A 27,350-nucleotide genomic window follows, 5' to 3' on the forward strand; every position below is an offset into this window, starting at 1 on the left:
AATTCTCTTCTGAATTAAAGTGTTAAAATAATAATTATAGCAGCATTTGATCAATTTGCATGACTGGCAGCTGCTCGAAAACTAATTTGTTAGAATGAAGTTATTTAGATAAGACTACAGAGTGTTTTTATGCCATCCTTTCGGCTTGTTTTTGTTCTCATGGATCCTTAAAAAAACTATTTCTCCAGATCCATGTGCTGATGAACCTGTAGTACCAGGAAAAACTCATGATAGAAACTTTTAACAACTGATCTATTCCAAGGATCAGTCATTAGCTAACTAGAGAACAATGAGATCATCAGAGAATCAATCAAATTGGAACTGCTCTTAGAGCACTGGCCTTAAGTCAGGATGATCTCATAACAGAGCGGCTCAAAAGCAACTTTATCTCTTTATGCCAGTGAGATGTTTATGGAGTCATCTATTCAGGCCAGCATGTCTCTTCTCTATTCAAGCTTCACTGTGGCAGACATTTTCTCATTTGATTGAGTCACAATACAAACAATTGATATGACACAGAGAACACTGACAATATCTGCAATCTACTGTAATTTGTCTTCTCTTGTGCCCCTTGCTTGAAGCCTTCTGGGCCTTCTTGTTCATTAGAGGGAACGGTGCTGTTTGCATGTTACAATGTCACCACCGTGTGGCCAAGAAGGGTACTTGTAATCTTCTATTTATTTATATACAGTTTTTGTTTTTGTTTTTTTTCAAAAGTCAGGACACAGATTTAAAATCTTGTAGTATATAATGTTCTGAAAAGCAAAGATGCAAACAAAAATGCACTTTTTACCTTTGGCACATATTTGAACTGTCAAGGTGCTGGTATTGTGGGCACTACTGTAACTCCAAAAACTCCAAAACCTGCATGTAAGCTAATCTTCTGATCAGTGTGTCATGCTGTGAGTGCTGGAGAGAGATAAAACTGCTGTGTATGTCTTCATTTGTCCTGCTGAAACACAGTGTAATCGGTGTCATCTGTACCATGATAACAGAAAGACAAATGTCAGTGTCAAATTCCTGTACAATGATTATGTGCAGTATCTCTGACTTGTATTGGGTGTGGTGCATCTGGGTTGAGTTTTAAGCTTCTACAATGCTTTCTGGTTTTAGATCATCCTTTATTGTAAAGCATGACACAAAATAACGTAAATAAACTTCATAAAATAGTTTTATTTCATGTTAAATAAGTAAACATGAACAGTGTTACAAATACAATTACACAATTATATCATCAGTATTTGTCCTTTTCTTCCCTTACTGCCGACTGCCATGGATTAGAAACCATTTTAATATCCTGTATGAATTAATTTATTTAATTTCTACTAAAATCAGTCATAAAAATGTGGATACTGTATTTACATGTTTATGTGCTGACAAAGTCAGTATAAATCCATTCTGGAAAATGTTTTGTATATACTGTACATAATCAACTATGCACTTTACAAATACTAACAGGTAAAATTGTCGAGGGGCACAAACAAAAGTTTCACAGATGTGTCTTTTTGCAGATTTAGTGCGAGCATTTCATTCACATTTAAATATAAAAAAATATCTCTGAGACTGCACAATGATTTTTTAGGCTCGGTAAGAATATCATCAGCATAATAACTTTCTTTATAAATAATTAATACAACATTGTACATCTAACTCTTCTCAGAAGGGAGGTGAGTTTAAAAATGTCCTGATTCTGTTGTTCTCTCCAAGTACTGCACGTTTCACTGTAACAGCAAGTAAATCATGGTCATTTTCAAAGTTTTTTTTTTTTTTTTTTTTTTTTAGTCTATGTGTATGTCTAAAACCTGGCATCGTTGACGACAGCAGGTGCAGACAGGCTCCCGGTCTGGCAGTCGGAGGGTCCCTATCAATCAAAACAGACACGTTAATTCAGCAGATGTAGGGATTCATCATAGAAGTCGTCCTTTGTCTCTTCTGGGTTGATCGGTCGAGCTTTGTGCTCAAAGGGTCTCATCAAAAACAGAAACATCACACTACTCTACTTCCTGTCAGTGTGCTAATGCCACATACATACAGTGGATTCAGAAAGTATTCAGACCCCTTCACTTTTTACACACTTTATTGTGTATTGCCAGTTTTTGCCCATCTACACTCAATAACCCATAATGACAAAGTGATAATATTTATTAAAAATCAAAAACTGAAATCTCTCATTCATATAAGTAATCAGACCCTTAATTCAGTGCTTTGTAGAAGCCCCTTTGGCAGCAATTATAGCTTTGAGTCTTCTCAGGTAAGTCTTCCCAGCAGACTGCCAACTGCCATCTTCAGGTCTCTCCACAGATGTTCTGTGGGGTTTACGTCTGGGTTTTCTTGGGCCACTCAAAGACAGTAAAGAGACAAAATTTGCAAAAATATTGCAAAAAATATTTTCACTTTGTCGTTAGGTTATTGACTGTAGATTGTTGGGCAAAAATGGCATTTTTATCCATTTAAAATTAAAATTTCAATCTACCTGAGTCCACTGTACCTGCATTCATGCATATACACATGACTGATAATAGCCCCAATATGCCTATGGATCTGTTATCACATTACCTTACCTGCACTTAGTTTTTAATGGTATTTTTACAGTACAAGTACCTTATCAAAGTAGGCACACTCATCTAAAAATTATCACTGTATATCACTGTACATCCAAACAATAAAATAATTATCTAAGAGAATATCCGGGTACACTGCTATTAAATGTGACATTTGAGAATGTGTTTTATTTATTACTATATGGCTCTTGTAAATGTTACGTCAGGAAAATTGGCTGTGATGGGATTAATTATTACCCAAGTTCATTTAAAATGTGAGGTAACTGGATAAAATCACACAGAAATGGGTTTGGTGAGGAAAGAAAAAAATTCCATATTTTCATGATTGTGTGAATATCGAGCGTGATCTTTAAGGAAGTGAGAGCGTGACAGAACAGGCATTTTTAACAGTGAAGGGTAACTGAGTGTGAAGCAGGTGTGGGTGATTATTGACAGTATGTGCTGATTGCTGGTGCTCCTACCTTTGTGCATCAGTGTGTTGAGCTAAGATTTGAGGAGATTTTTTTTTTTTTTGAAGCAGAAAGGGTTTATTGATCAGGCTTGAGAAGGAGAAGTCTGTGGCTCGGAGATTAAGGCCGTGGCTCCGTAGTCTTGTCCCGACATCTGCCTCTCCGCCTAAAACAATAGCTACTGATCACTTTTCATTCATTTATACAGGTATGAGTCTCCAGTCTATGGTGAAGTTGCTGCAACAGAATCTGATGTTCTTGTTTGTGTTTTTAAGTGAAATAAAATCACTTAAAATGTTCTAAAAGTTGGGATGTTGAGCTTAATCTTCTCAAATAACTGAGAAATTTTTGAATATAACATGAATTTGATATCAGCAATCACCAGAGTTTGGAGACCCACCCTGGCATCAGTATCAACTCTTCAGATTTTGTCCACAGTCCTGTCCCCTCTTTAGGGCATTGCCTCTGTTGCTTTTGTGTCCCATTCAAATGGTTTCTTAATTTTGCACCTCATCTTATTGCTTTTGTTTGAGGTAAACTGTCTCGTTATACCCTCTTTGCTTTTTTATCTAAAAGACATTTCTTTCAGGTTCTTTCACAAATCATCTACTCAGAGCAATGCTGCCAAAAGTTGGCTAGTCACACGGTGGTGAAACAGAAAGAAGTGTATTCAGACAGAATTAGGACAGGAGTTAAGACATCACAGCGATGAAGCTCTCACTGTTGCTACTATCCTGACAAATTCAACAAGCTCCTGAGATATTTTTTAGTTCTATAGTTTTTAACATATAAGCATATCTTATATTATTTTAAACCCTCAGAACATTCAAGAAATTACTTCAATAAATGGAAATATTTTTGAAATAACATATGTATGCTCTCTTTAGCAACATGCAGACACCAGAAGAAGATAAAAAATGCAACATATGTAGTACAGACAGTGTAGCAGTATTGGGCCATATTAATATATTACTATTTTTATGGAATATTGGTACAGGCATGCAGGCGAACTGAGATGAGAGAAAAACTATAATAAGGAGCACAGAGGGAGTTATTTCTGGAGCAGCACAAGGTTCACATGTGACTTTGACCACATGTCCCTCATGCAAACTTATGACAAGGCAAAACACTAAAACATCCCAAGTTACACCACCACCACCGCTGTTCCCCTAGTGTACATCCCTAACAAACAAACAAAGCATGACATCCTTTTACTTACTGCTGCTTTGGCCAACATGTTTGCTTTTTGTCTCCGCAGATCAGATTTGATTAATCCTGAGAGAGAATAAAGAGACAGAACAGATAAAGCCTGCATGAGATAATGACATAAAACTCTTCTATTATGAGGACACAAAAGAATAAAATTAAGCCCATTTCCCAGCTATGAGTCAACCTGAAAGGCCTGCCTTGCCAAGATGTAATACAGGTGACTATCCAGTAGATGGCACCTATGCACGGATATGTTGTAATCATAACAGAGACTCTATTAAAGTATAATAAACTTTGTTAAGTATTTCCTCAGACTGTGAAGCAACAGATGTAAATCTGAAGAAAATACAGTATGTCTAACTCAAGTCACACAGTCTAACTTATCTTCAAACTTTGCACAATTATAAAAACATCTTGATTGCAAATTAATAAGTAACCTAAATTTCCACTTCAGGTCAATGAACTTCAGAGGAAATTATAACCTTTGTAACTGAAAACATTACAGAGAGACAATTCTGTTCATGCATTTTGAGAACAACTTCGTGCAGTTCAGCAGCTTCACACAAAAATGTAAATCACAAACTAAGAAGTGGGAGTTCAGTTGTAGTTTTCCTAAAAGCTGTTCTCTTATTGGCACAATGACCACAACAAGAAGTCTGCTGAGTAAGATATAAAAAACAGTGAGTCAGCCTGTTGACCTTTGTGGGAAGAACAGTCTCATTAAAGAGTGTCGGAGTGTTGTTCTAGTGTGTTAAAGGTTTACTGCTTTAGTGGCTAATGCATTTTTAAAAAGTTATATATTTCTCATAAGCCTCTCAATGGGCCATGCAAAAAAGAGCTAAGTGATTCTGTAGTGGCTCAGGAGTAAACAGAGGTGTGAAGTCTCACTTTAAGACTGTCAGTATGTCTGTGCAGCAACCTTCTGAGTGATGCAAAACTTTCCATTACTCAGTTTTAACAAAATGTCTAAAATAGACTCTTAAATTATTTGTTATTACTGTTGGACATTTGACCATTTGACTCCATTTGGTCACTGTTTGTCTATCATGTATTGTCTTGATATGTCTTGTTTATATGCTCTTTTTTTCTATGCCTGCCTCAGGAATTGCCCCTCTGGGATAAATAAAGTTTTTTAATTGAATTGAATCAAATTGAATTGAATTGAATTGAATGTTTACTGCTCCACCCTCTGATCTGTCTTTCTAGAAACTTCTGCTTAAAGCATTTCTTAATGAAAAACATTCACTTCTCAGAGAGGAGGACGTAGGATGGAACAAGAGATCGCCTGCCTGTGGTTAAACACTGCCTTTTCCCAAACTTCATTTCAAAACAGGCACAGAACTTTTTTTTATTTAACCCTTTTGAGGAAATTTGAGAATTTCTCAGAACTCTAAACCTGAGCTCTTTCAAAGGTCAACCAGCCATCCTGCTGGGAAGTGACATAATTCTTCATTAAGTATATGATACAATAACAACAAAATTTGTCATTATGTTAAAAATATCATATCTGGTTAACATTCAACCCTGAAACAGTCAAGTTACACAGTAACCATCATCTACATTCTTGGAATTTAACATTTTCCCTCAAGATCAGTAACTCATAACAGAACCAAGAGAATTCTTGTGCATTGCTATATGTGACATAAAATCTTGTTATGACTCCATGTAGCATACGTTTCACAGTCAGAAAGCTCTTACCTGTTACTATTGTGCCGATTAGAAGAAAGACACAGAGGAAGATGTTTCCTGCCAGAGTTCCAAAGTTGTCGATGATCTTCCCCTGGCAGATGGTGAATATAATGCCAAACACCTGTGCATGCAGGACATGCAGTTCATATGCATGTTAGGAATAAAGCTGGTGTCTGCAGCCAAACAAATGTGCTTCTCCTCACTCTCAAAGCTTCACTTTCATCACTCAGCTAAGACTTACAAGAAGCGATGGCCTGTAATAAGTGGGATCAATATCTTCTGGAAATCACTGCAGCCAAAAATGCTGCATGCAAGGAATGCATCCAGCACTATGATGCCACTACCTGCAATCGGCTACAATGAGGCCTGTTTCACAAAAGTGATTAGCAAGAAACTGCAAGAAAAGGTGGCATTTATGCTGGCGTGCTCATGCATGGGTTGCAAGCACAGTGTTTGTTTTGATTAGAAGAAAATGTCATATTGAGCGTGAGGAAATTATCTCATGCTGTAAATTGCAGCTTGTAAATTTGGTGAAATGACCTCCTGGGTCTACAAGGAACAAACTAATCTGCAGGCTTTCAGGTGCAAAGTCAAATCTGGATTTTACTACATAACTGGCCAGACTCTGCAGACTGTTTTAATTACACTATTGTTTAGGTTATTCATTGTCTTAATGGCTGTACTCGGGTCTCCATGGAAACAAGTGTTAATACTGACTGGATTATTCAGGTAAAACAAAGTGAATGACTCACTTTTCCTGTACAACCAGTAAAAACACAAACATTTGCTCTCATTCTATCTACTTCACTGTTGTACTGGGCTTTGCTCCACTATGAGGTTTAGTGTGACCCTGCAGGTCATAAAGCTTTACCTGTGCTGAACAGTTGAGGAGTCCGGAGGATGTTCCCTCTGACTCTGGGTACGTCAGCTCAACCGCATACTCAAACCCCAGCGGCAAGTAGCCTGTCATGAAAAACCTGGACAGAAAACATTAACTTTTTTTTATTTCATAGAATCACAAGTTCATCAATTGTGACAAGGTATTCCCAGCTCTCAACATCATAAAAGAAAAGAGTCTAATAATTTGGATGTATTTTTGATGACAGCTGATTTTTCTGCTACTATTACAAAACTCTTGGTGCTTTATTTTGATCTAAACTTCAATATTACAATCTGGAGTGTGGGTGCAGACTTTCTACCAACTAAACATCAGTGTCCTCTCAGGATATAAAGACAAACACCCTCAACTGTGGCTTAATGATGCTGGTTATTCAGGAACAACAGGCTTTGAAGGCAGTCAAATGACATTTTTCTCACTCATCACCTCATGTTGTGCTTCCACTGAAGTGACAACAAGTGAAACTGAAGGTCTTTACACAGCAACAGCGGCAACACATCAGCCTGAGTCACTACATACTGTATTTCCAGACACATTTCTTCGATGTACGCGCATGCTTCCGCTGCTTGTGTCTTGATTTAAAAAAGCATACCACGGGGGATATGATGCCTTTGCATGTTGTCGCTTTCACTTTTACACATGAAGGTTTTGTTTAGAAAACTGCCAATAAGATACGCAGAGAAATACTCTCTGAATAATCTGAGAACACTTGACTCTTAGAATATAAATTCTTAGATATTGTAAAAAAAAATAAAAAATACTTGGGACAGTAGTTTTACACAGCAGAAAAGGCTAAATACCAGGAATTCCAGCAGGAACATGAAGCAAGATGGAGCTCATTTGTCTCCATTAACAAATGAAGCTTTATGTGAGTTATTTAGCAATTCAGCCTGAGTCACATGAGCGTTGTACACTATCTGGCATGCATGTGTGTGCATGTATGCTATAATACTGTATGTAGGTGTATTTTCACACAACGGGTGGAATCTGGAAGACCAATCTGTGCCACTGAAGAGGTGTAATGATACATGAACAGCCACATAAAGGTTTGAACTCAATGTAAAAGTACTACTGTGAGCTAAACGAGCTAAATATAGTTAACATATATTTTTAGGTTTGTTTTAAACATGCAGTATGTACCCTGGACTTCCTGGAAAGCAGAAGTGATAGTGAGTGGATTGTTCTGGTGAAATAAAGTAAATTAAATGAATTTAAATTAACTGTTTGAGATGATTCCACACGACTGTGGCCACTGTCCATATGTTGTTTTATTGTATTGCCATGAATACAGGAAGCCTGCTTGACCTCTGCTCTATATACAGTATCCTGAGTTTACATACTAGGTCAGTGTGTGCAAAAGCAAATCTGTACCTTCAGTCATCAGTGTACACGGCTGCATGGTTATCATGTCAAAGTTAGACCGCTAAATCAACAGGTCTGTAAATTATTGTTACAAATGCAAATATTGTACTTGGAGAAATTAACATAACAGAACTAAAGCCATGAAAAAGGAACTTTTGAAGGCTGTGCAATGTTTACTGCAGGTCTGCTTCGCTGATGCAGATTTTTTTTTTTATAAACCACTTTTTTCTGTGTAAGAAATGTTCACACCCACTCGCTTACTGAAGATATACAGCAGGGTCCAAAAGTCTGAGAGCATCCTTTGGGAAAGTGGTCTCAGATTTTTAGCCCCTACTGTATATGTTTTTGACTGATCTAGATATAATTTTTAGATCATATTATTTTATAGTTTAAAAATAAAGAATGAAAGAATACCCGAGAGCTCCAGCAGTGATGAATACCACCCAGAGGTATCCAAGACTGAGCGTAGTAGCATAGACGATCATCCCGACCAGAGACATGAAATAGACTGCGAGGGTAGTCTGCCTGGAAAAACACAACAATCACAAAGGTTTAAGGTGGAAAATCATGATAAATTGTGAGTATTGTTGAATTTCATCTATTTTTTTGTAATAGTTTGTGTGAACAAACTCCTCAGGATACAGAAGTCACTGTAACAGATGATAGTTGCTTCTTCTTCTGATAGTTGTGATTTAAAAAATGTCTAATGTTGGCAGAGTTAGACTATGGATTAATAGATTAAATGTACAAAGATTACAAGAGGTTAGGTGTTAATATTACAGACATAACAGAAAGCTGAAATTGTGTTTTTATGACAATCTTGTGTCACAAAAACATCTTTTCATACATCTTGTAATTAATATTGACCACAGTGACCATAAGACTATTGCTTGACATCTTGAATAAATGGTAGCATTTCAAAATTCAACATAAATCTATAAAAAAAAAAACTGAGTTTAAAGAAATAAAAACATCAATTTAAATCTTACAACTCTTTTAAAAGTGCAGTATAGGATAGGTAATTAAAAGATGAACTGCAAGGTATTTTAGGGCAATCAGAGTGTAATTAAAATATGAAAGAGAGCAGTTAAAATGCATGCATGTGTGCCACGAACACACTCGCATTCCCCCATTTGCAGGACAAAACTCTTGTAAATAAGACAGAGGGGGTGGACTATAGCCCCCACTGTGACACTGCTGTCACTACACAGACAGGAGGCAGGAGCAAAAAGTCACAGAGCTCAGCGTTTGAACAGCACGTAGCACCTGGATAAACAGACACAGAGCCCCAACAGCCAACACATAAACGAGATCTACAGCGAGCTGAGAAGAGAAATGACAATAAACAGAACATGACAGATCTTGTGTGGCTGCTTAATGATGGATAAAATCTGTCAATCTGTAAGATCAGTCACAAAATATTATTTTTTGTTTAATTTCCCATTTTGTTCCCTTTTTTGTTCCCTGAATTTTTACTCTAACTCCCTCTCTATGCTTCTCTTTGATCCCCCAACAACAGACTTCTTTTGTACTTTTCTTTTTTGACATTTGTCTTACTTGTAAGTTTTGGTTTTGTCCAACCAAAGGCCACAGATCAGGGAGCCAACCATACCCGCAATGACAATGGTAAGGCCTATCCTCCCAGCATTCACCTCTTCTCCCTAAACGGTCAAGAAAGACAGGACATATAGGTTAGTGACTTCATGGCCTTACATACCAAGGCAGACAGAGAAAGCAGAAACAGGAAAGACTGGTCGCTAAATTTCAACCAGGGGTATTTAAGGTTTGAGAGAGATTCTACATTAATTTAGGTCAGATAAACCTTCCTCTTTATAAATGGACACTTAAATTTAAAGGTGTAGTTGGCAAGATGCTCAAATTAAAACTTTGCACACATCTTGCCAGCAACCTGAGGTGATACTTAAAGCTGGATTGCAGGACTTTTACATATAAATGAACGTCCATTACATTCAAGCCCTCGCCAAACGAGTTCACACAATGCTGATTAAGCCTATCACCGCCAGGTAAATCTCGTTGTATTTCACAATACACCAGAGTTTTTAATCTGGTGTCTGTGGCGACATTCCCACTCTGGCGCACCAGTAGTGATGCATTTTACATCAGCAAGCAATGATTGGTTTGCCAGAGCTAAATTGCACCCATAAAGTATGCGCACCAGAGACTTCCACCGACAAAGCCGGCTAACTTCCAGTTTAGCCCTCCACTTACTTGAGGGATAAAATAATTTAATCGTGCAGCTCTTCTAGACTTTCCAAATGTTGTCAGACCAAAAGGATCAAATTCTGATAGTGAAAGGAGTCATTTCTTGAAGATTGTGATGCCCAAGCGATTTATCCACCGTTCTACAGCCACAACAGTGACGACAGGGACCAGCTCACGCTTGTACTCAAAGAACAGGAGTCACATCGAGGTAACTACTATTTACTCTCATTGCCAGAAGGGGGAGACAAAAGTTCTGCACTGCAGGTTTAAATTGAGAAAAGCACTAAATCACCCCACAGTTTCAGTCTACTTGCCCTATCTGACAATCCAACCCAGGATCACATCAAAGTGTGTAATACACCTGCCGGTCCACTATGTCAGTGTCATCTTTTGCCTCACATAGGCGTAAAAAGTACAAGCATGTAAGTTAGGAGCATTTTCTAATATGGAGCCTCTATCAGCAATAATCAGCAGGACAACATAATTTGTCTGTGCTTTCCAAAATGATTACAAATCACTGTTAAAAACTAATAATGTTTTATGGTGTGACAATGCTGTGGTTAAGGTCTGCTTAAGTTTAAGGAAAAATATCATGATTTGGGTTAAAATGATCACCCAAAACACGGTATGGGTTAAAGTTACCACGTCCTTAAAGTAAGGCAACCTTCGTTCTCATGGCAAAAGTAACCACAACAATCATGGTTACAGTTTTTAAAAAACTGTGCCACTTGTGGTTGGAAACACGCCTAGGTGAGGCAAAACGTGACACTGACTCAATATCCTCCAGTGGATCAGCGAGTGTATAATACGCTTTCTTGTGACACTTGGCTGGACGTTCTAGTGTTAATATGGACATTACTTCATCTCAGGAAATGAGGAACTGAAACCTTCTAATAAGAACTGAATGAGCACTGTGTTCAGAGAAAACAGGATTTACCCGTGTTAAATCTGTTACCACAGCACCATTTGTTGATGTCATATTACATTATTTCTGGGTATTGAATGTCCTGTTTGTCAAAATGAAGTTGCCAAGATGTGAAACTGCGAGGTGGAGCTTTAATGAAAAATAATACTCCTGAACTATCTCATAAACTATCAATATGTCAACTAGGGGGAGTTTAATAAAGGATAATGGAAATTATTGGAGGTCAATACAGAGGAAACAAAAAAAACAAAACAAAACTATGTTGTGTAAATTTATGTATCCATATACAGACATGGTGGACAGGACTTACAGGGTAATGGTCGATGATCATGCGGTTCAGCAGGGTACCAACAGCGTAGAAACAACCCACGTTCAAACCTGTGAAATATTGGAAAAGACTGAGAAACAAAGTCTACACTCCACAAACCACAGAACAAGAATGTCTTTCAGGAAACTTCTCACAAAGTTACAAAAGCACTGAGCTAAAATCCTTACATTGATGAATTGTGAAATGTTGGAATATGAGCAGTCGTAGGTTTTTGAGTTTTCAGTTGTGTCTAATGAGCCTAATCAGGCTAGTTTCCAAAACAGAATGGTGTCCTGAACCAAGGATTTCTATAAAAGGATAAGTCAGCACTAGCTATTAAACGCTGGATATAAAACACACAGATGATCATGAACACATTTTTGGGGAAATTATTACATCTAGTAAGGATGTATAATGTAAAAATAACAATCACCATACATCCTTATTTTATTCTATTCGTACATATTAAACTGTATATGAGCCTGTTACTTGAATCAGCACTAAGAAAGAACCAGCTATAGCTCAGTTAAACTGGCAGGAACAGGTGGAGCTGCAGCCTGTAGGACAGAGGGCGACGATCGCAGGTAAACTTTGTGTGACCAGCTGAACCCTGCATATTTATCTGGTAGCCCACACACCATTTGCAGGAAGAAAGAAAGACAGACAGTGACACGTACACACACACACACTAATAATAGTCACATCCATAGTGTCAATGAAATGTCAGTGTCAGTGAAATGACACATTAACTCCAAGTTAGGTGAAATGCTACAGTGTTTTCTTAAAGTGCTCACAGCTGTTGGGAATAGGTTGACTTGACTAACTTGACAGAAAAAAAAGTTTCATATCACACAGTCATTTCATTTCATCGATCACACACATTTGTTAAACATTGTCAAGACTATAAACAAACTTTGAACCTCTCCAGGAAACACTCACACGTATCTCCATGCGCATTTGAATGACTTGCATGAATTTTTATTAAATTTAATGATAAGATAAACCTCATTACACTTTAAAAGGAGGGTGTGTGGAGGCTTTCATGGATATCAGTTAATGGATTCCCTGCTGAGTGAGCAGTTATTATCCAGGTGAATGTAAGGCAGACCACGTGTAAAGCTGTTGGAGACCATATGAATTTTTTAACGACCTTCTGTTGGACTGGTTATCGTGAGAGACGCCAACAATAAAAATCTAATTATTGTTACTGCACCAAAAAGGTCAAAGGTTTAGATCCTTTTTTTAAAACACTTTTTGGTGTTAGGCCACAAAATTAATAACAATTAACTGCCGAGAATGGTGATGGCCAACCATAAGTGATGATGAGGAGGATGAAGGGCTTGTTGCGGAGCAGCCTGAGGATGGAGGCGGTGTAGGAGTACTGCTCCGGCGGGATGGTACGAGCTGTGGCCTGGGCCTGAGTCGGAGGAAGTTTGGGACGTTCCTGGAAGACTGACACGAGGAGAGACCAACAACAATGTCAAACACAGTCAACACAGATAACAGAAACTGAACAACATACTCACACATATCAACTAAAGTGGCTTTAATTGGGTGAGGTCATTGTTGGTTTGGCTCTGCACATGAGATTTGTTGACAATAAGAAAAATATATAAAATCGCCAAGCAAATCCTTTAAGGTACATGTAACAAACATTATCACCAACAAAGAAAAATAATATGTCATGTGTAGTGTCAAATGTATCCTACGTCTTATTTTATCATGAAAAACAGTGAATAATTTAACATGTACTCTAATTTAAATGTTTTCATCTGGCAGTTTGCCTTTTGGCAATTTTTCAGGCTTTGTTCACCTCTGCAACTGCCTTCAGCTCTTTGGTAGGTTCATCATCACAAACAGAAAGAAAACTGCATCTTGGATCTGTACATTTAACTCACTATAAGGGTAATATAGATTCAATGTAGGCAAAAATTATTTGGACTTTGAAACTAAAGGGGAAATTTAAGGTTGATATTGGCTATATTAGGGATTTCAGTGGCTAAAACAATAGAAACTTACTGTAAAATTCCTCCACTTTACACAAGCAAACATGACTGTAAACTACTAAATGTCCACTTGCAAGTCTGAGAAGGACATGAATCTGTGCCACAGCTCTGTGTTTTGTGTTAAGCACTATTCACATACCGACACAGTTGGACAGGTCCAAACACATACAATCAGCACGCCTCCATAACACGCACGATGCACATATTCTTCCACTGAGCATTTCTCAAGCTGAAGGACAGTCAGCCAGTCTCTGACCCCCCAGACTGTCACCTTTTAGGAAGATAACTGTGATGTGACCCGTCTCAGCCGGCTGTTCTCCTGATGAGAGCGTGTGCCCTCAGGCCTCATGGAGAAACACAGATGTCAGTCTTTGTAGTTCTTGGAGCTGAGCCAGTTTTCCCCCCCAGCGAATCTGACCTGAGGGTTTGTGTACAATGACTAATTCTCACTAATCCCACCTACTCTTTGATACAGCTGCTCTACAACAGTCAAGTTATTCAAATTATAACATGATCTCAACTGCATATTACTGTATGTGTTTTCATTGTTTTTCAAAGGAAATGTTAAGTTTTATTCAAGAGGCCTCACTGGAAATTTTACAAAACAGTTTGCATATGCTAACTTTCCCTTTACACCCCCGGTGATTCCCCTAATTCATTCAACCGAATCAGATGAGCCACTCATATTATGTCTTAATGCAGACCAGCTCTGTGGTTATCGGTTCTTTTGGCAGGAAAGTTCTTCTCTCACCTCTCTTTGCACACAGTTTATGCAAATCTCTGAATCCTGGGACTTTGTCTGCCCTGCTGACTCACAAGCCTGTTGCAGGGCTACAGATGGCCCTGCCAGCAGGACAACCCTCACACATGGCATCTTGCATGTATGTGTGAGGGTGTGCTGTGTGTGTGAGTATATGTGTCATATCATGAAACTACTGCAGCCAACTGGTGTGAATTATCTCGCAGGAGTAACCAAGAGCAGCATAAGTCATGTTGTTAGGCAAACCTTACTCAGTCACATGTAAGTGGAGAAAAAGTTGTGTGTGTGTCCTCTAAAAAAATGTGTCCTGATGAATCTTAAAATAGCTTTGTGCTTTTACCTTAAAAACCATTCTTTGATTGTACTGCTCACAATTCATGGACATGCACACTATGGTGAGTGTTGCAAGTACTTTGAATTAAAGGAATAGTTTGACATTTTGTGAAATGCACTCAGTTAAAACTACCCAGGAGGTGGTTAGCTTAGCATAAAGATTTGAAACTGGGGGAAACAGATTGCATGGTTCTGGCCAAAGATATAAAAATAATCCCCCAACCAGCACTTCTAAAACTGTGCCCTGCCAAAAAAAAGCCCATCACAATTAACTCCCCATAAAACAACTTGTCCTTTTTCATTTTGTTTTTTGTGTAGATTAAACAAAAGAAATATAACATATTAATTGATGACCTTAACAGGGTCTGGTAGGTGAATTTTGTTACCTTTGTATAGAGCCAGGCTAGCTGTTCCCCCCTTCCAGTCTTTATGCTAGGGTATGCTAACTGGCTGCAGTCATGTCAATGCTCTTGAGCTACAGTATTTGTGCCTGTTATGCAATCAGTGTCATCATCATCATCATCATCATCATCATCATCATCATCATCATCATCATATATGGCCAGCTTAATCAGTGATCTGTTGGTTGAGACAGGTCAACCAGCCTGGCTAAGCTGTTTTTTCTCCCCTTCCAGTCTTTATGCTAGCGTACACTAACTGGCACTGCATGTAGTTTCCTATTTAGCGTACTGATATGAGAATAAGCAAATTAACATATTTCCCAAAATGTCTAACTAAGGGGTCAAAGAACCATTGAAATAAAGGAGAAACAGTCTAATAAAAAAAAAACATGTGGAATTAAAAAACACACTATTCAGCTGGTCAAATTAGCAGTGAGCTGACGTTTGCATCTCAAGGTGTACTATAAACAATGGGACTGCAGTCAATGCTAACAACGCTGACAGTTTAATCAGTCTGAATGTTGTGCATGGTACTACTATGGAATGCCTTCACAAGCATCCTTTTGTGCCTCTGAATGCAGAGTGCTTACGAGAGCCCCCGTCCTCCCCCTGCTCCTACAGGACAACAGCTTTTTCATGAGACTTGTTACCCACCACAGTGTTCACTAGTGCTCACTATAGAAGAGTGCTACACACTCACAACATAGTGTGCCACTATATACTGACTAAACACTTCTGTTATTAATCTACCTCCCCCTGAAATGACACAGCAGATTCTAATTTTATCTGCACTAAAAAAAAAGACAAAAAAACAAACGTGCTACATGTGAGGTGCTAAACATGCGGCTAAAGATGTAAACTCATATAATATATAAGGGAATGGTTTGAAATGCAGTAGCAGGGGTTAGCAGATAGAAACGTAGACTACTACTAAGCATTTTTCCTAACGTTTCATATCCTGTTTCTTGTGTCATTTCCTCCCACTTCCTTCTACGAGAAAAAGTGAAGTCCTGTCCTGACTATAAATTATCTATCTATAATATATCTTTAACTAACATTCACTTAACAATACCGTTGATGCCATTATTTCTAAAGCCCTTTTGTACTTTTGTGCCCATTCCCGTGACATCTCTCCTGACCTTACTCATACCACAACAGTATCTTTTTCGGCGGTCTCCCCTCAGGGAAGGTTTTGTGCTGGTAGGAACATGCAGCTCAGCACTTTTCTTGTCCACTGAATGGTGCTTCTTGTCAAGACAGTAACGCTGCTGTAAATGAAAACCTTCATCAAGCACATCCACTGAATAAGGAAATCCCATTGGCCTGAATGAAAAAGGTCCCAACAATACACATCAAAAATCTGAGAATAATAATGTGAGATAGAGCCTGTATAAAGGTTTGAAGCAACACAGTAGCTAAGTAATGAAGTCTTTGATTCATTTCACTTACTTGACTGTTTCATTGACAATTTCACTTCATTATCCATTCACGAAGACTCATGTTACAGAGTGCAGTACTTCAAATGTTTCTGTTACATTCAGTTCATTTGCATTTTCTGTGAATTTAAATGTTGGTTTGCCAAAACCGCAAAAAACACATTTATCAATTACCCCATATGGTGTCTAGCCATGCAGAAGGTTTCAGTTTTAACTGTGAGTGTCTTAAAATATCCGCCTCTTATTTCTTTCGAGTTGTTCAAAGCATTGAGAGACTAGATTTGAAAAACCTTACAACAACAAATTACAAGTCCTGGTAATTCTGAATAATCCACAGACTTTAATAGCATCATTGTTCACTGGAACTACTTTCTATCAAACAAATTATCCCAATGAAATTTGAAAAGTGCTTTGAGCAGCACAAATCAAATTCAATTTACTTCCATTGTATTGGTCTGGCAGGAGATGTTTCAGAGATGCACATCTCAAAACTTGAGCACATAAAACAAAAACTACCATTCACTTGGCTAGACACCACTAAAAGACAGTGAGAGACCTTTCTGTGAATTGTGTGAACTGACACTTTAAAAGCTTCATCTTACCAAACACAACAAGGATGAAGAGTAAGGTAGCCACTCCTGCTGTGATGTAGAACATAACGCTGATGTGGTGAGCCAGCTCGTCCAAGTCTTCCACATTAGGCACCAGGATGGGAGGCACGAGGAACCCGATGGCAATACCCAGCTGTGAGGCAATGAACACATGTAAGACAAATTAAACAAAGAATAGAGAAAGACAGTTCAGAAGTGAACACACAAAGTAATATGGAATCACAGTAGCTTAAAACCTGAAAAGTTCTCCTTTTAATTCCACTGCTGCCTCTGATTTTCTGAATCATGTGCATCTAGACAACTATTATTGCTTGTTTTTGACACTATTGTATAATTTAGTCATTTAATAATGCATTATTGGCTATGATTTGCTATTGTAATGTAACTTTAAGACAAAATCAGTCTTTAAAATGGAATAGGAGCAATGTTATTAACATGTTATACTCTATGGTGACACAGTTGCCTCACAACTTACCTTTAAAACAGCGCAAAACCAAATAAATTCATTTTAAGTTTGTACTCAGTTCTCACAAGTCCAGCTACAATATCACTAATCTGAAACTTGGATGTGCAGGTCAATGAAATATACCACATTAATGTCCTTTTACTACTAAATCAGTTTGAAATTCAATGTAATCTGTGTTAGGAGACGAGACAGATTGTTTTTAGATTAAACTGATAAATAGCCTAAGTATGACAAGAAGATTTCAGCGAACAGTTCACACAATTTTCTCAGGACTCTCACAATTAGACACTAGAAGTCCTATGTGACTCTGGCATCCAGTCCAGCACTATAAAATCCACAGACAACGGTCAGACATTTCACGCCTCTATATGGACCTTGTTACACAAGTGATGATTGGTTAGATAATCGGCCAAACCTGGTTTCCAAGAACTCCAATCGAGCAGGCAGTAGAAACTTCTGTCTCTCCAAACCACACTGAGGCAAGATAAGAGGGAATACCAAGTACGAACACAGTGGCCACCGAGCACACAAACTGCCCAAAAAAAGTGACTGGGAACAGATCTGGACCTGCGCTACCAATTTTTATCCAGGCACCAATGCAGTTAAAGGCTGAACCAACAAGGACGACTTCTCGGATGCCCCTGTTGTCCAGGAGCCACAAGACAGGCAGAATAAGTGGAATGTAGGTGAGCAGGTAGATCATGGACAGCCAGTCGATGGCCAGAGAGTCAATGTTGTAGAAACGCATGAATATGTTACTAATAATGCCATACTGGAGCCACATGAAGGCATTGCTGGCTGAGACAGCACTGAAGAGAAACAGCATGACCCAGCGACGATGGTAAAGTTTGGTCTCAGCCTTCGGGACCAGCTCTGCTCGGTCGCCATGTGAAGCCTCAACATCTAACCGGGAACCAATAGAGATGGCTCTGCTCAAAGGTCCTGGACTCCACTGCAGCGAGGCGAGGCCTGGAGCGAGGTTCTTTGCAGCTTTGGACTGCGGCCATTCTTCACCGCCAAGTCCAGAATTTGCATGGTTGCCTTTCAGAGTATTGTTGTGCGGCATTTCAACCTAAAGCGTCCTAACCTAACGTGAGAGGTCTTAAAATATTGGAGCTTGTGTCCTCACAGCTTGCTGTCCTGCATGCAAACTGCTTGTTGTAGAAAAAAGAGAGAGAGAGCGCAGCTGGAGCTGATGTTTCTACTGCCTGTGTAGTTACGGCACCGGCCAGCGTCCTCAGTCCATTCACAACTCACTGCATGTGATGGCACTGAGCCTCTATACCACATGTCCACATATTCATTACATTCAGTCTTGTCATGTGACATTAATTTTCCAATTCTAGCAACTTCCGGCTCATACCTTATACTATCTCTTATTTTAATGTTTAAATGACCCCAAAAAACAAAAATGGACATATATCGCTGTTGAACTTTAACTGAGGACCAACTCATTTGAATGTGAGGAGTATTTTGGGTGTTGTTGCAAAAGGTTAATGTTTCAAAGTCTTTGTTATTGTTCACCTGCAGATCTCTGTGCTGTTAATGACTGAGAATATTTAAAATTTAGATTTTAAACAGCTCAATACCAACTGCTATCTCAGACTTTGCAGAATGAGAAGACTGCAATACAGCCTGTAATCTTTAAGATAAGGCTTGGACTAACATTCCTTCTTGTAGACTGTTGAAGAGTGCAATGTGATGAAATGTACTCATATAAAGGCAGTCCGTTTGGATGCAGTAAAATAACTGAGGCCAGATATCTAGCCCAGTCCATTATCAAGTCTGTTTGTCAGACACAAATGACAGAAAAAAGCCTCATGTGTTAAAAACATGACCTCCAATATCTCCGAGCATATTGTCTGTGGGTAGGTGTCAGTCGGAAAAGTGTGAAGGAGGGTTTGTCAAGGAAAGTTTGAATGGGGTGTTAAATGTCAAAACACACGTTTGGTTAAAGGCAACATGTTCCTTAAAGGTCTATCAAACAGTCTGCAGCTGTTTGTCCTTATTTATTGAAACTGCATCCAAAAGTCCAGTTTGCGGTTTTCCTTGGAGTTGAGGGAAGGTGACTCAAGTGTTAACTGTGATGCTTGTGAGCTTATATTAGCAGCAGCACAACGCTGATCTTTGCACACCTGTCTGATTATTTGGCTGTTTATGTGGATTTTAAGCACACTGCTACTAATGGAGCAGCACACTATTCTTTAGTGTGTGTGTGGATACATCTTTGTAGAAGTACAATGAATGTTATAACGTGAAGAATTGTGTTTGGTGTTTATGTGAAGTGAAGATCACAACAGTACACAACAATCTTCATGGGTAATGTCAAAAAGTAATGTTAATATTATAGCATGTAATAAATTGTCTCAAACATTCAAAGCTGTGTTATGCTGTATGACTGGAGACATATAACTTTATTTACAGCTTTGATCTGTCATCGCTACAAAAATCTAATCATGTTAGCCTTAAAAACTTAAGTTAACAGTTAATACAGGCCTAAACTACTGTATTTGAATGTGTCTTTGAATTCACGTAGTTTCATTTATGAGAAGAGATGTGTTTCTCTACTGAGTTTTACAATATGAAAGTATAACATGATTAGAGAAATTGTTTTGTCTTTATCTCTCATTGTTATAAGTTATTTATTGAAGGCTACCATTCCTGTATCAAAGGTTCCATAAAGGCACATACACAGTGGTTGCTGTTGTTGTAAATGCATGTCTTTTCTTGCATGATGGCTCATTATGTATTGTTGCCATTCGTTCTCTCTCTCTTGTGGCTTCAACCCACAGGGGGGTCACTGTAGTCGCTCTAACGTGCGTAAATACGCAAACGTGTCAATCGTACATGGGAACGTCCAAGTCATCAGTGGTTAGTGGAGCTGTTACATATAGACTAAATCAGTGATCAAGTAAGTGAAAATCTAACTTGACTCCTTTGCATCATAGCGTACCTGATTTCCGAAAACTCCGATGGAGCAGGCGGTGGACACCTCATTTGAACCGAACCACACTGACGCGATTCTCGAGGGCATCCCGAGGATGAAGACCTGCGCTAACGAGCAGCAGAACTGCCCTAGAAAGGTAACGGCGAACAGGTCGGTTCTGACGCTTGCCACTTTGATCCACGTCCCTGTACAGTTGAGCGCAGTGGCCACAATCGCGATGACCCGGAGCCCCTTCTTGTCCAGCAGCCAGGTCACCGGGAAGATGAAGGGAATGTATGTCAACATGTAGATCATAGACATCCAGTCTATGGTGAAGGTGTCCACGTTGTAGAATTTCATGAAGATGTTGTTGATGATGCCGTACTGTATCCATTGGAAGGAGTTGCATAGTGAATATGAGCTGAACAGCAGGACAATCATCCAGCGCCGTTTGTACAGACGGGTGGGTTGCGGCGTTTCATGACCGTCCAGCTGACTCTGATCCTCGGCGCATTGCGCCGCGTCATCCGCCTCCAGCTTGACATGCTTCTCCAAATCCGCCTTAGTTTGTTCCTCGTTTAGCTTTGTGTCTCCCAGCGCTTGTTTCTCACTCATATTAAACTAGTCTCTTCAATATACTCATGGAGTATAAAGTTTGAACTCGACCACTGCGTGTTAAACCACTTCAAACTTAAAAAGTGGCTGAAATTCTCCCTGTTTCTTGGGTCAACACTAAACATTCAGCGCTTTCCGAAAGTGGCACGTCAACGACAGACAGGCCTACAACTTAATGTTTTTAACAAGAAGAAGTTTAGTTTTTAAAATATATATTTGAACGCGTCAGACTCTTAATCTAAGTAGTTAATAAACTACTTGATACAGGCTCTACAGCTTTCAGTTTTTGCGGGATTCTCGGGTCCGTTCAATTCATTTCCTCCCCTGGTGGAGGTTAGTTTAGTAGTCGAACTTAAGCCTGCTGACTGTACAATTCAATCAACATAAAGTTACAGATAATTTCATTAATGTATTTGATCCTTTCAGGTCGAGTTTCCCGAGTGGCAACACGTGTATACGAGCGCCTGTGACCCTCCACCCGGACTTAAAACCGCTTTGGGTTCTTGAAACGATTCGGTCACCTCAGGCTCAAGGGCGGAGTCTCATCCTAAACTGTTCTTTGTGCCTTCTGAAAAGCCTGAAGCACAGACAGATTTCTCATTGTTACAGTGTTCAAGCTCTTCTATAACATATTAAGTGTCTTCAGTTGTGAAACGATACTTATTAATAGTTTATTACTACTTTACTTCCTTAGTCTAAAACATTACAGACAGCAAGTAATTAATTTTGTCAACTCATAACAAAAGAAGAGGTGAATGGCCAAATGATGTGTTCAAGAATTAATATAAAAATGTATAAATATAGTCACACAGGGCAGGCTATGAACTATTATTTTGTGCTTTGTATTGAATACCTACAGTAAACTACTACAACTTCATCCCTCATACTGGTAAACAGTGCCATCTACAGACTCCTTCATCAGAGCTATAAAACCTCTTGGTTTGTCCCATGTCTCCTTGTGTCAGCACGAGTACACTCTTTAAACATCTTACTGTCCCGACAAAGAAAAACACCACATGAACGCATGAATAACAACCATCTGGAGGTCAGAAACATCACCTATAAGGCATGACATTTAATAAATATCCTTGAGGATCTTTTCACACATCAGTATTATAACCAGTACACAAGTCGAGACCCATTGAATGCCCATTCTTCAATTCTTGTTCATCAAACTTTGGTTCATCAAGACCTTTTTCTGGACTTTGACTTTACATTCTGCTTGTCAACAATCAGTTCTGTCAAAAAATATCTCCTGAGCATTATCAATCTACATTTACACATTGAAACACACTAAAACAACACAAGAAACTCATAAAATGACAGGATGACACTAAAAATTCGCAATTTACAAAAATATCATCTGAGTCACCTCAACATACAGTAAGTTGGTTATTTCTCCCAATGTAAACATAGACTGGTTGATAATTCTACTCATCGGGCCATTTAAGTTCACATACAGATCACCGATATCAATCAGATAAAAGAAAATGGATGAGCATGAGAAGCAAAATAAATAGTTTTCAATACTGCATGTTACAGTTTGGGCTCCGTACTCTCATCGTGGGGCAGACATATTGGCCTTTCCTTTTACTCCTCCTCGATCAGTTTTGAATGATTTACTGACTCGTGTCCAGTCTTTCGCTCTCCTTTGAGGTCAGTCATCTGTTCACAGCACTTCTTCGGCCGTCAGTAGTGTGGTACAGCGATGTGCTGGTGGTGGTAGCTGCTGTGATGAGGAGGGTACAGGTGGTCGGGGGTCTGAGGGGCCAGGCCGGTGCACAGAGGTTCATGGCTGCTCAGCACGGATGTGAGATACTTGGCCTCCTCCGTCAGTTGCTTCACCTCCTTCCTCAGAGCAGCGTTCTCCTTTTCCAGGTTCTCGCTCTCCTGCGAACGGACACAAACGGGATGTGTGAGCAGAGCTGTCATTCATTACAATAATTATCACTTTAGTTTTACTGAGTGGTTAGGTCTGATTGACATTAAATTATTAGTTACAAGCAAAACCTGCAGCATTATATTATATATAGAATTTCAAGATTATAACAGTTCTTGTAGTTTATTTGAATGCATTTTAACTAATTCCTGGCAGCCATTAGTTTCATTTAAGTACATATGAGCATCAGCTTGTGGAGAGTTGAATCTTGTTTGAAACAGGTCGTCTGTTATGGCATAATGTCTACTTTATGCTTTCAACTGCATCCAAGTGCGACTATAACCAAATGTAAACACGAAGTTCATTATGATGGACTGTCCTCTCAAGCCAGTCTTTCTGATTTTTATACTGCACAGACACTGATGGAAATCAGTCACATCAGGACAAAAAATAAGGTTAAGTTTGGTATTTTTTGGGAAGTAGTTGGCAGTAATGTGAGCATAAAAATGTTGTTTACAGTTGAGACAAATACTTGTATGGAAAGCCCAGAAAAGAGCAACTTTTATTGTTCATTCAGACTTATGTTATCATCAGCTGGGAATCCCAAATTAGTTGGAAAAGTCTGTCGCATGACTACAAAACAATAACATAGCTAATATATGAGTAGGGGATTTTAACTGTTATTGATGAACCATCTCCAGTTGAAGTATATTCAACTTCTAATTTCATAAAAGAAAACCAAAGATTGTCTGGGAGGAGGTAAAAAAAAACATAAAAAATTCAAAAGGTATGACATACTTTATGTAAGAGTAAATGTATAAAATATTAAACGTTTGTGTTAAATAGGCAAAAATGTGCAAAAATATCAAGATTGTCAAACAAAAACCTCACACTATCATCTACCTGCAGCTCACTAAGTTAAATTTCACATTAGAAGTTGCCATCCTAACATCTTCAAATGACGTAAGTACATTTTCCAAAACAAGTTCTCTAAAGTCACTGACTTATCAACTTTGAGATCATATAAGTAGAGCAAATAGCACAAAAGTGGTTGATGTTTTTTCTCTCTTAGGTGTGGGAATAGCAGGGGAGAAATCTTCCGTTCGGGTAATGAAAAGGTCATCAAACCATGGCCAAAAGATTATAATACCGAGCTGTAGTGCCTTACTGTCACCGAACCTTTGGGCAAACCCCTGTGCTTGCGTCACTTAGCCAAATACAGCCCACTGCTATCAGCACTTTACAAGAAGTGACAGCCTTTTTCTTCCCTCCTGCCCACGGCATACAACTTCAACCTCATTTACACAGAAGAAGAAAAAATACTACAGTATAGAAACAGGAAATAAGCCCAGTGTCACAGAGAGGGAAAATTCGTCTTCCTGTTTATCTAGCGAGACGATGAAAGCACAACCACAAAATCGTGTTCTGTGGTCCCCTGGTGTTCTCTGTGACTGTGACAGGCCTTTAAAGAGCTTGATAATAAAAACTATGCTTCACAGGAATCAGGTGGACTAGATCTACTACTACAGACTGTGTGGGTTTTTCTGAAGGTCAAAATCTCTTCAGTTCATCTGATAAAGTTCACAGAAACAGCTGCTTTGAAAAACTCTTGATGGCAGAGTACAATACAGCACAAATCATCTCTGCTGAACACGGAAGTCACACATAGAGTGGTTGTTTGGTCAGTGTGTTGAGATGTGGGTTAGTGTTGTAGTTATAGAAGTGTAGGTTATAAAGTTTAGAACTTAAAGATGATCGTTGTCATTGTCATTGAAAAGTCATCCTGCTCTGCATAAAAAAGTTGGTTTTTGAACAGAACAGAACAGAAGAAATACATGCGCTCCTTTTTGAAGATTTAAGTTTTATCTTGTGCTAAGTAATAGAAGTAAAACCTGATCTCCTACACTGACTACAGGTACTATCTAGACTTTGAAATGGGCGGCAAGAGAGAACAGCGACTAACACACTTCTCTCATCATATTCAGTGTTGCGAGCTCTGATGCTGGATGGAGGGAGTGATGCCCACACATGCTAATTTATTCCTTAAGCTTCTGCAAACAGACAGAGCAGCGTTCCAAGTGTGCAGCCCAACAGAAGCCATGACACATCGCCACATGGTCATGTAGCATTTTGTAAATATAGTATGAAATGATTCCCAGAGGCTTAAAAGTGCAGCATGGGCACTTAGAAACGATTCTTGATGGTTAAGAGTATTCATATTGTTTAGTTAGACTGGAGAGTAGCGGGGTCTTCAGGCTGTGCAAACATGACTTTGTCAATATCTCTGTTATAATATTAAGGTGGCAACTTTGACTAATCCTCTATTCTGCTAAACATCTAATAGTGTGTACATAAAGTACTAAGATAATCTGATTTGTAGTACAATGAGCCAAATTTCAACAGTAAATTCAAACATATTTGTTTCCCCTAACAAAAATCATGCATTTTTCCACAATATTTTGTATTTAATGTCATATAATCTCTTCTGTGTTTTGTCTTTTTGGCAAAGGTCTTAAGAAAAAATGATCTTCTGCAGAATTAGTGTGTTAAATTGTGTTGCTTCTGGTGTATGTTGCAGAGGCACGTCTCCTCACCAAGTGAAGGCTGTCAGCTTTCTGAGTTTGTCTCATCCTGCTCTTCTGAGCAGCAATCCGGTTCTTCTCCCTCCGCATCACCTTCTTCGCATCGTCTGAGGAACTCTACCGAAAACACAAATTTTGACAGTTTATGTGTGGGCTATTACATAAACATCAAGTCGGCAAGCTGACATTCATGACATGGGGAGTCTCCTGAACCTGAGAAAGTGACTTCAGCTAGAAGCTTGTTAAGATGAAACTGCAAGTAGAAGGATTAGACCGTTGTAGTTTATGTCATTAGTTCTTCCTTGTGGGTTTATGTGTGACATGGAAGCGTTATCTGGTTTAATGGCAGTTTGACAGAAGATGAGCTTCACACTATACCTAATGTGAGGGGCTGGGTCGGGGAGTGGCTGAGTCATCGGTTAGGTGTAACGCACACCCTGTTTCGTGTCCTGAACACTCAATTTTCTTGGTATCGTAATAACTAATCGATTTCAAAATTGCTGAGTCAGTTGCACATCAAAGAGATAACAAATTAATGATCAAACATCTTTTAAACTGTCTGTTGATGCATTACTGAAGAAACCAAAAAAAAAAAAAAACAACCGATGCTGCTGGAAACTGCTCCATCAACACTAGCATTTGAATGTCTTATCTCCACAATGCTCTTGAGTAAGAAAAGGAGTAACAATGTGCTAGAGATTGGCACATGGGCAGAGTCACATGCACAGAAACAAACTTACAGACTGTATTTTTTACACACTATCTTTTCCTGACAGCTCTCACATCATTCACAGTTTGAGGACTTGCAAAAAAAAACAAACAAAAAAAAACAAAGGATCCCCACAGCTTGACCAAGTGATGAATTTTCTAATTTGCAAAAAAGCCTACACTTGTGGCGAGTCATGCCTCCGGTCCATGTGTGCATGTGAAACACTCTGAGAAACTGTGAAAAGAGCCAGCAAAGGCAGAGCTAGTGTCTCTGTGATAAACTGTGTTACTGCCCACTGATTATGCATGAAACACTGCATCTACTCAAGGATTAGATGTAGTGTTTCCTTCACACGATTTTTATTTCAGTTGTAGTTTATAGCGCTTTTTAACTATATATTCAGAGACTGGAGATGTAAGCACACAGCAAACTCAGCTCATTATTGAGAGAATAAATGGAAGTGAACACTTACCGGCCTGCTTCCAGGTGATGGCGACTTGTAACTTGTGTCATTGCTGTCAGAGCCCTGAGCCATAGCCAACCGCGGCGCCTGAAACCGTGTGTCTTTGTCCACTTCTGCTTTGTGTTTTTGAGTGTGTGTGTGTGTGTGTGAGAGAGAGAGAGAGAGAGAGAGAAAGAGAGAGAGAGAGAGAGTCTGTGTACCAGAACGAGTGCTAAGAAGAACTTGCTTGCCACTTAGTGAGTAATGAGTCTGTTCCTTCCCTCTTTTCTTCTTTCCCTTTCTATCACTCCTCCTCTTTCATTATTCGTTGTGCTCGCTCTCTCTCTCTCTCTCACTCTCTCTCTCTCTCTCTCTCTCTCTCTCTCTCTCTCTTTCTCTTTCTCTCTCTTGCTCTCTCTCTCTCTCTGTCTCTCTCTCTCTCTCTCTCTCTCTCTGACACACATACACTGTGTGACTTGCCGTCTGCCTAATTAACTATATCTGATGTGGCTTCTGGTAAGAATCTGGGTAAGTTGCATTAGACTGGAAGTCACATGACTG

At 39.0% G+C, this 27,350-nt stretch overlaps 2 protein-coding genes across 3 annotated transcripts; both read right to left on the minus strand.

Annotated features, from left to right (window-relative positions):
* Positions 1-1,153: 1,153 nt before the first annotated feature.
* Positions 1,154-21,729, minus strand: LOC121882919 (feline leukemia virus subgroup C receptor-related protein 2-like). 2 transcript variants are annotated; one of them, XM_042391437.1, is made up of 12 exons: positions 20,590-21,729; positions 17,162-17,303; positions 12,935-13,075; positions 11,627-11,694; positions 9,726-9,829; positions 8,583-8,693; positions 6,780-6,885; positions 5,918-6,029; positions 4,230-4,285; positions 3,023-3,176; positions 1,803-1,861; positions 1,154-1,721 (listed from the first exon to the last, which is right to left on the minus strand). In XM_042391437.1, the coding sequence occupies exons 1-10, from the start codon at positions 21,175-21,177 to the stop codon at positions 3,096-3,098; spliced, it is 1,509 nt and encodes a 502-aa protein (XP_042247371.1). In that variant the 5' UTR covers positions 21,178-21,729; the 3' UTR covers positions 1,154-1,721; positions 1,803-1,861; positions 3,023-3,095. The 2 variants fall into 2 exon arrangements, with proteins under 2 accessions (XP_042247371.1, XP_042247370.1); XM_042391436.1 differs by having other exon boundaries at positions 1,154-1,861.
* Positions 21,730-22,214: 485 nt separating this feature from the next.
* batf (basic leucine zipper transcription factor, ATF-like) lies at positions 22,215-27,080 on the minus strand. The gene is made up of 3 exons (XM_042389599.1): positions 26,820-27,080; positions 25,651-25,755; positions 22,215-23,067 (listed from the first exon to the last, which is right to left on the minus strand). The coding sequence occupies exons 1-3, from the start codon at positions 26,880-26,882 to the stop codon at positions 22,867-22,869; spliced, it is 369 nt and encodes a 122-aa protein (XP_042245533.1). The 5' UTR covers positions 26,883-27,080; the 3' UTR covers positions 22,215-22,866.
* Positions 27,081-27,350: the final 270 nt, after the last annotated feature.

This window comes from Thunnus maccoyii, chromosome 17, assembly GCF_910596095.1.
Source record: "Thunnus maccoyii chromosome 17, fThuMac1.1, whole genome shotgun sequence".
NCBI lineage: Eukaryota > Metazoa > Chordata > Actinopteri > Scombriformes > Scombridae > Thunnus > Thunnus maccoyii.

Excerpts from the sequence above, each read along its gene's own strand:
- LOC121882919 (XM_042391437.1), bottom strand. The coding sequence starts at position 21,177 with ATGAGTGAGAAACAAGCGCTGGGAGACACAAAGCTAAACGAGGAACAA. Across the intron at positions 13,076-17,161 it reads CTTCATCCTTGTTGTGTTTG|TCTTCCAGGAACGTCCCAAA; the intron begins GTAAGATGAAGC and ends TCCTCGTGTCAG. Across the intron at positions 4,286-5,917 it reads AATCGGCACAATAGTAACAG|GATTAATCAAATCTGATCTG; the intron begins GTAAGAGCTTTC and ends ATTCTCTCTCAG.
- batf (XM_042389599.1), bottom strand. The coding sequence starts at position 26,882 with ATGGCTCAGGGCTCTGACAGCAATGACACAAGTTACAAGTCGCCATCA. Across the intron at positions 25,756-26,819 it reads CATCACCTGGAAGCAGGCCG|AGTTCCTCAGACGATGCGAA; the intron begins GTAAGTGTTCAC and ends TGTTTTCGGTAG. Across the intron at positions 23,068-25,650 it reads AAGCTGACAGCCTTCACTTG|GAGAGCGAGAACCTGGAAAA; the intron begins GTGAGGAGACGT and ends GTCCGTTCGCAG.